Source organism: Dryobates pubescens, chromosome 9, assembly GCF_014839835.1.
Source record: "Dryobates pubescens isolate bDryPub1 chromosome 9, bDryPub1.pri, whole genome shotgun sequence".
NCBI classification, from domain to species: domain Eukaryota; kingdom Metazoa; phylum Chordata; class Aves; order Piciformes; family Picidae; genus Dryobates; species Dryobates pubescens.
Window position 1 is genome coordinate 6,576,554 of NC_071620.1, and position 10,852 is coordinate 6,587,405.

Here is a 10,852-nt window from a genome sequence, read left to right on the forward strand (position 1 = left end):
AGGAATTAATTTATGCAAAGTATATCTTTGCAACATATTTAAATTGCTTATTTATTTTATGGCCTACGCTCTACTAGTGAAATTACAACTTTTGTCATTTTCTAAGTAATGAATTATTATTTTGGGGGAAATAAATGAAAACAACCATATTGTTGCAGACTAGTCTGTTTTTATTTACAATTAGAGATATAAATTAGTAAAGAATTCTCGTTAAAGAACCAAAGATTGTATAACCATCAATGTTTCAAATAAAAACCAGGCAAAATTTATTTACAAAAAGTTCAGATTCCATTGCAATACAACTTGCATAAATTACTAGAAGCTTTATATCATTACAAAAATAAATATCAAATTTGTTTCCACTTTGTAAGGACTCAAGTTCTCCAATCACATCTTTATTATCTCTACTGTATACATCTTTTACAAATAAATTTTACAATAAATCCTATCACACCTATTGAATATATACCGTGGCAATGAAGTGATCAATTCAAGATATCCTGAGAAAAACAGATCTGTTTTCAAAAGTCACACATACATTGGGGAAACTATACTATACCAGCAAACTCACATATGTCCAACAAAATTCTGGTTTAATAATTAGAGTCTGAAGATTTAATAGTGCTCTGTGGTCTTCTTTTATACAGTGGCACAAGATGTGATCCGGATTTAGAGATTTGTTATATATATTAGCTCGGGGAGAGATGATGGCTTGCTGACTTTTTTCAAAGCAATTGTGACACCTACCTGTGGACCAAGGAAAAAACCAGATCATCCAAAAATCCTTCAATTACACTCTAACACTATTAAATGGAGGGGAGTGGGGGGTGGGGAGAAAAAAAAAATATTTAAAAGTAAATAAGGCAAATTTTTATTCATCTAGTTTCTTCTACAGGGGAAAAAAAATAGCTGAAAAATTGGCAGGGCAGATTTGTTTGTGGCTGTTTATTTAGCCCTAAAGAGTGCAGGTATTAGGAGTGACGTTCCTAGCTAGGCAAGAGGCAATTCACAGACAACATACCCCACTAAAGATGCATGTCAGTCTCTAATAATGATCCTTTTTTATTTTAAATACGTGGTCACTGCATGAAGCCTCACTCAGAATGTACTGCCATGTGAGCACAAGCACTTCTTTTTAAACAGCGATACCTTCACAGGTATTTTTTCTAAACCTTTCTTTCCGTAACATTTTAATAATTACAGCTTTGCCTTACACAAGCAAAGAGTATGCAAGGTGAGGGAACTGTCTAACCTGACTTTAAAATAAGGCAAATCCTAGGGAAAAAAAAAAAAAGTCATAATGAGAGGCTGAAAAAAACCCAGCAGGACAGAGTGTCTTACTTTGTAATCAGACTCTTAAGTAATGAAGCAAGAAATTAACTTTAAGCAAGTCCAGAACTGTGCAGCATGTCTTAGACCTGATGCCAAATGATCAGTGTAATAGAAAATGTTCTCACTTACTTGCATTGCTGTGTGATTGCACTTCTATAGGTATGGTTGTACTCCTACTGTGCAGACTTCAGTGGGATCTGTCAAAATATAACCGTCAGTTAGTCACAGGACACAGCCAGCTAACTAGATTATACAGTGTGTGTAGGTCCCAACCCTCACTCATGTACAATTCATAGCCAGATCACTTAAAAGGCTGGCCAATATTTTACAATTACCCTTATCTCAAGTATTTTGTTAGAAGAAGCTGACAATTATATTAGTGCAAAACTGTCTTTAAAAAAAAAACCAAATCAACAACAAAATAATAATAATTTACCAAAAAAAAAAAAAAATCAGATAAAAATGTTGTGCTCCAAATAATTTCACGTTCAAAGTCAGGAATTATCTGAAGCCAAAAGTGCAAAAAGAACATCAGAACATTGGAAACGAAGAGTGAGCCCAGTTTGTCAGAAACATACACACACCAAAAAAAAAATGCTGGCAGTGATACCAGTGCTCTCTCGATATCTTTGTGTGTAGTTTTCCTTTGAAAAAAAAAAAAAAAGACTTTTAAAAGCTGTGTCTGCAGCCTATGAGACTGATCTTTAAGTCCTGTTTTACATTTCCTCTCTCAGTTCTTAGAGGCAGGTATCAATACTACAGTGACATGCCGATTTTAATCCCCAGATTAAACTATTGCCCATTTTCTCTAGGCAGTGGCAGTGGTGACAGTGTGTTCGCTGTTTTCTCCAGAGTAGGTTTCAGTCTTTACAGCGTATAAAGGGACTTCCACAAGTCAGGGAAGGAAGGTGAGGAAGAAGCAGGAAAAAAAAAACAGTGAAAACAAGTCACCTACCTTTCTTAGAGTCATAACTAGAGGGCCTGTAGTGTTGTTCTAGCTGGTTAGTGATTGTTTTCAAAGAGTCACTGCTCTGCTTGTGGACAGAGCTGGCATTTAGGACAGTCTGACTTAGTCCTTCGTTTGAAGCCACTGCTGCGGAGTTGTATCTCAGGATTCCCTGGCTCTGCAGAGCGTTAAAGTTCCCATAGTTTGTATAATTGCTATAAAAAGGTGAGGTGTAATAAATATGCCTCCCCAGGAGGGAGGAGGGCGAATAGGCAGCGCTGTGCGGTGCAGAGGCGGAGGTGGCCGAGGAGAGCGGCGCAGGCTGGCAGCCTTGGCCCAGTGTCTGGCTCTTGAGGTCCGAGGTGGCGATTTCGGCCAGCGACCATAGCTTGGGCTTGCTGGCCGGCGTCTGGGGCCCAGGGGAGGTGCGGCCGCCCAGCGCCGCCTTGCTGGCGCTGCGGGCGGCGTCGGCGTGCGGGTGGCCGAGGAGCGGGGCCTCCACGGCGGCCAGGGGCGAGGAGGTGGCAGGCTTGGCCGGCGGGTCGCGCTCCCCACCGCCGCCGTCATCCTCCTCGATGTCCTCTTCCTCTTCCTCGTCCTCCTCGTCCTCCTCCTCTTCGATGTCCTCATACTTGTCCTTGCATTCAGAGCCTGACTCGCAGAGGGGGTCGCTCGCTCGGCAGGGCAGTTTCTCGCCGTCCGATTCGGCGGAGCAGGAGTGGTCCGTCAGCGAGTCGACTTGCAAACTGATCCCTGCAAGGGTCCGCCGGGCGCAGAAAAGAAGAGTCAGGGAGGGGGGGATGGCAAAAGAAAGCGGGTGAGAAGCGAGCACGGCCACCGCCACTGCAGAGTGCAGGGTGACGCTGGCCGTTCCGGCCTTTTCCCCGCAATCCCGTTTCAAGGCGCATCCATCCCCAGGGGCTAGGTCCAGCGAGGCACCCCCCCGCCTCGCCCCGCACGGCGCTGCCGCCCCCTGCTCGCCTTGGCCACCGGCACTGCGGTGCAACAAGAACCCAGAGCAGCTGGAAGCGACGGGACGGGACACGTTTGGGGGGCTTTATTTTTTTTTTTTAAACGCAGCGTCCCCCCGTTCCCCCTCCACCCCGTCATTGATGGCTGTCCCGCTCCCGCGGGGGCATGACGGAGTGGGATGGAGCCACCCCGCCGCGCCCGCTGTCACCCCTCGCCCACCTTCGTCCTCTGCGGAGGTTTCGTTGCTCTCGGGCATCTTCTCAGGACTCTCTTCTTTACTTCTTGTCCCGTCGCCTTCATCGTCGTCCTCGTCCTCACTCTTGTTCCGCGGGGCCCAGGTCATCTTGTTCTCCTTCTTGAGCCGCCGGCGGGCGTTAGCAAACCAGGTGGAGACCTGGGTGAGGGTCATCTTGGTGATGATGGCCAGCATGATCTTCTCGCCCTTGGTTGGGTAGGGGTTCTTGCGATGCTCCTGTAGCCAGGCCTTCAGCGTGGCTGTGGCGTCGCGGGTGGCGTTTTTCCTGTACGCGGGGTCGTTGAGCTGGTAGGGGTAGGCAGGGCTGCCGTACGGGTGGTAGCTGATGGCTCCGGTCATCCCTGTCGTATGGGCGTCGTAAGGGGAGCCCTGGACAGAACAAAACGGCGGGGTTGGCAATTTGTTATTGGTGATAGCCATTAGTAAGTTGTCAAGGCGAAATCGGCGGTTTTATTTGTATTTCCCCGGGATGGTGTCTTGTATCCATATTCTATAGGGGGGAGAAGCAGCACCCAAAGGCCATTAAGTTGTGATCCTCCCCCCCCCCCCCTTTCTCCACCCAGCACAGACACAGGCAGGCACACGAGCTTAAAATCGGCGATGTTTTAATCTTTCTGACTAATTTCAGCTTCTTGTAATTGAATATTTCCCAATATAATTTTTGAACCGCGTAGACATTTTAAAGGCCCTACAGGTAGCGTTTTGATATCTACATTTCTCTCAAAGGTTCAAAAGATGTTTCTTTTTTCTTTCTTTTTTTTTTTTTTTTTGCTATAGAAAATACAACAAAGCCACCACTTAGCAATTCACTGCACTAATGCATTGCAAATCCAATTTGCAAATCAGAAGATATGCACCGTTTCGAATTGTTCAAATGCGATGTAATTAGCATTTTAATTCGCCCTTTAACGTTTAAATTGCGCTTATTTAAGTCTGCATAATGCAAGAAAAGTTAAAGATATCGCTAAGGAACTCGCTAACTTCCAGCACCTCTGTGAATCCCACAGATCGCCGAGGCACAGGCGCAACATCACCTAGTATCCCACACAGTTCACAGCCTCTCTGCAACTTCCAGCCACTCGCCTACTGCTTTTTCAACAGGAAAAGAAAGCAAGCCAGAACCTCAGATCTTTTGTATCACTTCGAATAAAGACTGAACGACAATTTATACACCGTATTTTACAGACAGAAAGCAAGTAGTTTCCTTGTCACTCTGCAAGAGCAGCATGTTACCCCTCTGCCATCCCCTCCCAGGATCTCGACAGCGGCTCCAATCTCAAATTCCGTGCACAGGTCTTTGTGTGTGCGGACCAGATACGTGTCTAAATCTGTGTGTTTATAAAACTATATAACCGTCTAGATGTGCAGCTTATTTATACAATTTATGGCTTTATTTATATAGTTTATGCACGGAATACACACATGGATTTGCAAATGCTGCTTTTAACTAGTAAGAAGAAAGTGAAATCCGAAACTGAGGCCACCACAACTATCGTGGGCTTAAGAAAAGCTCACAGATAGCAAACAGATGCTCCTTTTCATTCCGAAAATCCAGTTAAACCATTAGCAGAAAACACACTAAAAGTAAATAAACCCACACGGGGATAAAACCTGCATCGCTTCTAAACTTAAAAAGAGAGAGAATTAAAGGGGGGGGGAGGGGGGAGGATGAAAGAATAAAGAAAACGGAAAAATGAAACCCTCCTCTATCCTACCACAGTGAAAAGAAGGGGGGGGGGGATTAAAAATAAAAAAGGAAAGCAGGGCAAGGGGGAGAATGAAAGCATCCAACTGCTTGAGACGATCCGTATATTATTAATCAGGGCTCCCGTAAGACTCCGCGAAACGCAGGGCGAGCCCTGGTCCCAGGCCCGCCTGAACCGCACTCGGCTGGGGCTCGGAGCGTGACGGCGCCCCGGCCCCGGCCCCAGCCCCGGCCCGCCGCGCCGCTCCGCTCCCCGCCTCCCTGTCGGCCCCGGCGTGGTGCGGTGCGCGGCTGGCGCCGGCAGCGCGGAGGTGGCGACGGTGCGGGGCGCCCGGCTGTGCGACGTGATGTCGGGGGCTGATGTTGAGTGTGTGAAGAGAGGCTGGAGATGATGAGGATGAGAATGCGGATGCTAATGAAGAAGGAGAGGGTTTCTCTTCGGTAGTTACCATGTAGGAGGGGAATCCCGTGGCAGGGTCTGTGGAGTACTGGAGCGGACTGGTGAAGCCTGTGGCTGCCGCCTGGGCGGTGAAAGCTGCCGATCCCGGGTAAGGGCTGAACGCCGATCCCGACGAAGACCTGGTCAGCTCCTCGCTCCTGGGGGCCGCCAGCGCCGAGGCCCCGTACGCCGGGCAGGAGTACAGAGCCAGCGAGCCAGGGGGCTGGTAGAGGTAACCCTGAGGATAGGACATGGCTTGCACTGGCGTGCACAGGAGCAGGGAGGGGGCGAGGGTGACCGGCCCTGCTGCTGCCGCTGCTCCTGGCGCTGCTTTCGTGCTCTCACTCTCCCTCTCTCCCGCCCGCCCTCCCTCCCTCCCTCCCTCCCCCTCTCTCTCTCTCTCTCTCTCCGGTTGGCTCTGTGCAGTTATGTAGAGAATTAGAATTGTTATATGCTCCCCTCCATGCGCACCCCGTCAGAATGAAAACAAACAGGACCGGGGGAAAAAAAATGAAATAGAACACCCCGCAAAAAAGGAAAAACAAATCGAGCGGTCAGAAATCTAGCCGTGAGGGAAAGGGCATCTGGAAGAGATGGAAGAGGAGAGGGTTAATAAAAAGAGAAAGAGAGAGAGAAAGGGAGAGAAACAGAAAGGAAGAGAGGGAGAGAGAGATGCGAGCCTCCAAAATCAGAAAAGTGGCTGCTGCATATGGAGTTCTCCCAGCCAGCCAGCTCCCCCAGCGCCTGCGAGCCTGTATTTTGGGGGAAGTATAGAGTCTGAAGTGAAGAGTTGAGGGAAGGAGCACCCGAGTTTCTGAGGGACATTGGAAAACAGAGCTGTCCGTCACCGCCACTCATCTGCATAGCGCGGCGGGCCCGCCCCCTCCCGCTTCGGCCCCGTCTCCTCCCGCGGCCGGCAGGCAGGCAGGCAAGCAGGCAGGCAGGCAGGCAGCGAAGGCAGGCTTTGTAATGCAAGCCTCTTCGACTGCGAGCACACTGCTGAAGCCGAACGATGATACTGCTGATCAGCTCCTCTCCGGCCTCGCGGAGCCATAAATACTCTTTCACACACTTTCAGTTACAGCACCTCACTCACTCTTTCTATATCTACGTCGGTAACAGAAAACAATATGTATTATAAATATCCCGTCACACATGCACTGACTGAAATGCAATATGCACACACACGTACCTCAGATGAGTGCATTTGCAGGCGTGTGGGAATGCCGGGCCAGACTGGAGGGAGCTGGGTAGTGTGCAGGGGAAGAGCACTTTGTATAAGAGCTGCCCTGTATGGAAGGAGAGAATAGTAACTACTCAGATTAGCAGATCCAGAATTACTCAGTTCTTGGCAGTAAGAGCTTTATAGTTTGATAAGTTGCCACAAATGGTCAAGATATAGCATGCCTTTGATATGAAGGGACCCAAAAAGAAAAAAAAAAAACCCTCATCTTTCTTTCATTGCTGTTCTTCCTTGTCTGGTGCATGGAGAAGAGGCCTGGGTGACTTCTTCCGGGGGCCAGTTGCCTCCCCTCCCTTCCTCCCTACCCCCCGTTCAGATAACGCTCCTGGAATATCACTGAGATGCAATTAATTTCCCAAACAATGTAACATTTTCCTTTGCCCCCTCCCTTTGGCCAGCCACCACCAGCTTCTAAGCATAGCCAGCTCTACTCCAGTCTGAATACAGAAGGACCAGCGAAGTCACTGCTCTTGTCTCCTCAGTGCAAAAATAAATACATACATACATGGACGTGGTTTTTTGTTTTATTGGGTTGTGTTGGGGTTTTGTTTGTTGGTTGGTTGGTTGTTGGGGTTTTTCGGTGTTTGTTTGTTTTGGGTTTGTTTTTTTTTTGGGGGGGGGGGGGGGGGGGGGCGTTGTTTGTTTGTTCATTTAATGTTTAGTCTGGAGGAACCCTTCAGAAACCGGCAGTGAGTTGCCCGCACCCGAGTTCTGGCCTTTTCTTCACTGGTCGAGTTGCGGTGCTGGCGAGTCCCTGGCTGTCCCATCATCCCCTTCCTTTCCCCACTGCTGCCGTGTCCGGGCTCTCGCCCGCCCTGCCGCACTCCCCCAGGCCCGGGGGACGGCGTTGGGTTCTGCGTGCCCCACTGAGCCGCTGTCAGCGAGGCCGAGGGGCACTAGGCCGCTCCGTGTCGCATTGCCCGCATTTGCGCCTTGCTGCCGTCGCCCGGGTGGGGCAGGGTTGGGCTGGCAGGTAGGGGCTGGGGCGCCGGAGGTGCGGGACTGCAAGCCACCACGTCTCCCGCAAAGCCCTTCATGTGCAACCTGTGCCGGTTTACCAGTCCGGGACGAGCTGGAAAAAAAGGTTCTCTCGGGGGAAAGAAAAGGAAAAAAGGAAAAACAAAAAGGCCATCAAATGGTGTCTTGTTTTTCAAACAACTAGGAGCGACCACTTCGCCCGTATTTAACCAAATGAAGTGAGCTGACATTCACGGCTGACTTTGTGGAATACCTGAGATAATTCCATTTAGGGTATGGTGGAGAAAAATCAGTTGCTGAGGGACGCCGGGGAGACTCCACTGACAAGAGAGGAGACAGCAATAGCTGGAGAATTGCGCGTTAGCAAACCAGTCTATTGTTAATCAATTAAACATGCAGCTAATAAAGAAAAATACACTTCGAGAAGACGATTCAACAGCCTCACGTACAGAGTGCTGAAAATGACACTCTGGAGCTATGGTGAAGTATCGGGGTGCATGTGCTGTCTGAAGCATTCCGACCTTTCCATTTCCTTTTTCTCCCTGATTTTTTATTTCTTTCCTTTCCTTTCTTCCTCTTCTGTGAAACCTATATTCCAATTTACCCCTGCCCCTGCACGCAGCAGTAAGGATCTGGCCATCAGACACACCAGATTAATTCCTATCCAGATCTATCAGCTGGCCTGTAGAAGAGGCAATCCCTTCAAAAAGCAGGTGAGGGAGAAGAGGAGGTTAACACCAACAGGTATTTCTTGTCATTAACTCGCAGCTTCCTGACAAGAGAGTGATAAACAAGTGGTAAACTCAGTGCAACAGATTACAAATAAAGACATTTTTTTCCCTGTTTAGTAATTAATGCCCATATATTAAATAAATACAGAAACTCTAAAACCAAGAGCTTTATATGAAACACTTTCATATTTCAGTAGTTCTATGGAATGATCGATATCATGTGATTACATTTGAATAGTCAATTCCTGTGTTCCGCTTTCCAAGTATATGAGCTCTGCTTCTGAACGGAGCAGCAGCTGGAGAGCTGAGAATGCAAAATTAATTATAACATTATAAAGTCATACATGAATCTTTCTAAGTCAACTTGCATGCCTTGCAAAATGTACTATACTCTCTGCATTTTTATTTGGGAAGCCAGGTCTGTTCCTTGCCAGCAGGAGTGGTGTAAGTGTTTATCTACACGAATTGATTGCTTTTAGTTCCTCCTCTTTAATAATTAGTGGAACAATTCAGATTGGGAATACAATGGCCGTTGTGTTTACATTATAACAAGGGATTAATGCTATTAAGTGAGTGTTACAGTTATGACTTGGGAAGAGTACTTAAATAAATACCATGATCTCAGGAGAATTGATATAATTCAGTTCAGCGTGTTTGTAGATAGGCACAGACATGCACGCACACACGAGAGATACAAATCTCCATACGCAGCTACATGTATATACATATGTTATACATGCTAGGTATATGCACCCATTTACGTGAATTGTAGGTGCTGGGTTTGCCTTCATCCTCTGTGGAAATGTGTATTTGTGATTTCAGTAGAGGGAATGTTTAAATCAGGACCATTAATCCCCTTCTTCCAAACACAGAGCAACAGATTATATTTCTGATGTTTTAATTTGTGCAGCCCAAAAATACTGTTTCACATACAGAAACAGGGTTAATTTCACAATCAGAGATTAATGGAGTAATATATTATCATTTCAAAAGACAAGTTCTTGCGTTGATTTGCATAATTTTTGTATGGCTTTAGAAAGGAATGGATTTACCCACTGCAAGCAGACGGTATGTATTTTATTACAAGTACACCACTAATCTGACTTTACACAATAGGTGATAGGGTTATTTAAATATAACTGGCGAAGTCTTTGCGATAAACAGACCAGAAAGCCGTGTCACTGTCGTTTTTAAATATCGATCAGTGTACGTGGAGGTTTTCAACTTCTTCTCGGAGTTCTCTCTGTTTGATTTGAATGCTTTTCGGAGGGCAGGGTTTTTTCATCTGCCTGGCTCCACCGCCGAAACCTATTTTCCCATAGTACTACCTGTTACTAATAAAAAGTCGTCTAACTTGCGCTGTTAAACAGTAGAATAGTATTACATGCTCTTTTTATTGGTAATAACTGTGGCAAATTAACATGCCTATACAGAGACATTAAGACTTTACGCATTGCGTTTTTATTTGAATAATCTATTCATCAGTTCCACGTTTACCTTCCCAGATTTTAAGCGGTGATCTCGCTTTTTTTTTTTTTTAAAAATTTTTATTTTAAAGTCAGTTTGTTTCAGCACAGCCGAGAAGATAGCTGAGAGCCACCCCCTTTCCCTGTCTCTTTTTCAGCTACCGCTCATTGTCGGCCTGGGAGACAGGTTTTGCGCTTTGTCATCTATTAGCTGCATCTCCTTGCATCAGTGACAGAGGGTAAAGTTTTGGGGCGAGTGAAGCTGAGCGAAGTCTGCGGGAACCGCACCGCTGCCCTGCTGCGGAAGCCCTCGCTACCCGCCACAGCGGCTGCTCGCCCGTCGCTCGCTATCCGGCGGTCGGGCGGTAGCCTGGTGGCAGCTCACTCGTGTCCCCGAGTTTTGCTAAGGTAAAAGAAAAAGAAAAAGAAAGAAAGGGAAAAGAGATAAAAATCTCTTCACCGTAAGGGAGAGCTGTCCCATCTTAGGGAGGGCTCCCTGGGGCCCGAGAGGCTCGCACGCCTATTACCCGCACGATGTCAATTGCCCAATTGTCATGACACCGGTCACAGCAACTTTTTTAAGCAGAACGAAGTGGAACTTGGTGGGATTTGGAGATGTAAGACAATGCGCAGCAGAAACAGTTTCCTGTGACATAACCACACAATGGTCTGGGAATGCTTTCTCCTTTCTCTCATGAAATGGGGGACCGCCACCATCTCCCGGAGACAACGACGTGAAATAATAGACTATTGTATTTAAAAATAACAAATAACACACTCATAC

At 47.0% G+C, this 10,852-nt stretch overlaps 1 protein-coding gene across 1 annotated transcript; it reads right to left on the reverse strand.

Annotated features, from left to right (window-relative positions):
- Positions 1 to 265: 265 nt before the first annotated feature.
- On the reverse strand, positions 266 to 5,995 carry IRX2 (iroquois homeobox 2). The gene is made up of 5 exons (XM_054164220.1): positions 5,661 to 5,995; positions 3,470 to 3,875; positions 2,288 to 3,031; positions 1,462 to 1,529; positions 266 to 747 (listed from the first exon to the last, which is right to left on the reverse strand). The coding sequence occupies exons 1-4, from the start codon at positions 5,901 to 5,903 to the stop codon at positions 1,486 to 1,488; spliced, it is 1,437 nt and encodes a 478-aa protein (XP_054020195.1). The 5' UTR covers positions 5,904 to 5,995; the 3' UTR covers positions 266 to 747; positions 1,462 to 1,485.
- Positions 5,996 to 10,852: the final 4,857 nt, after the last annotated feature.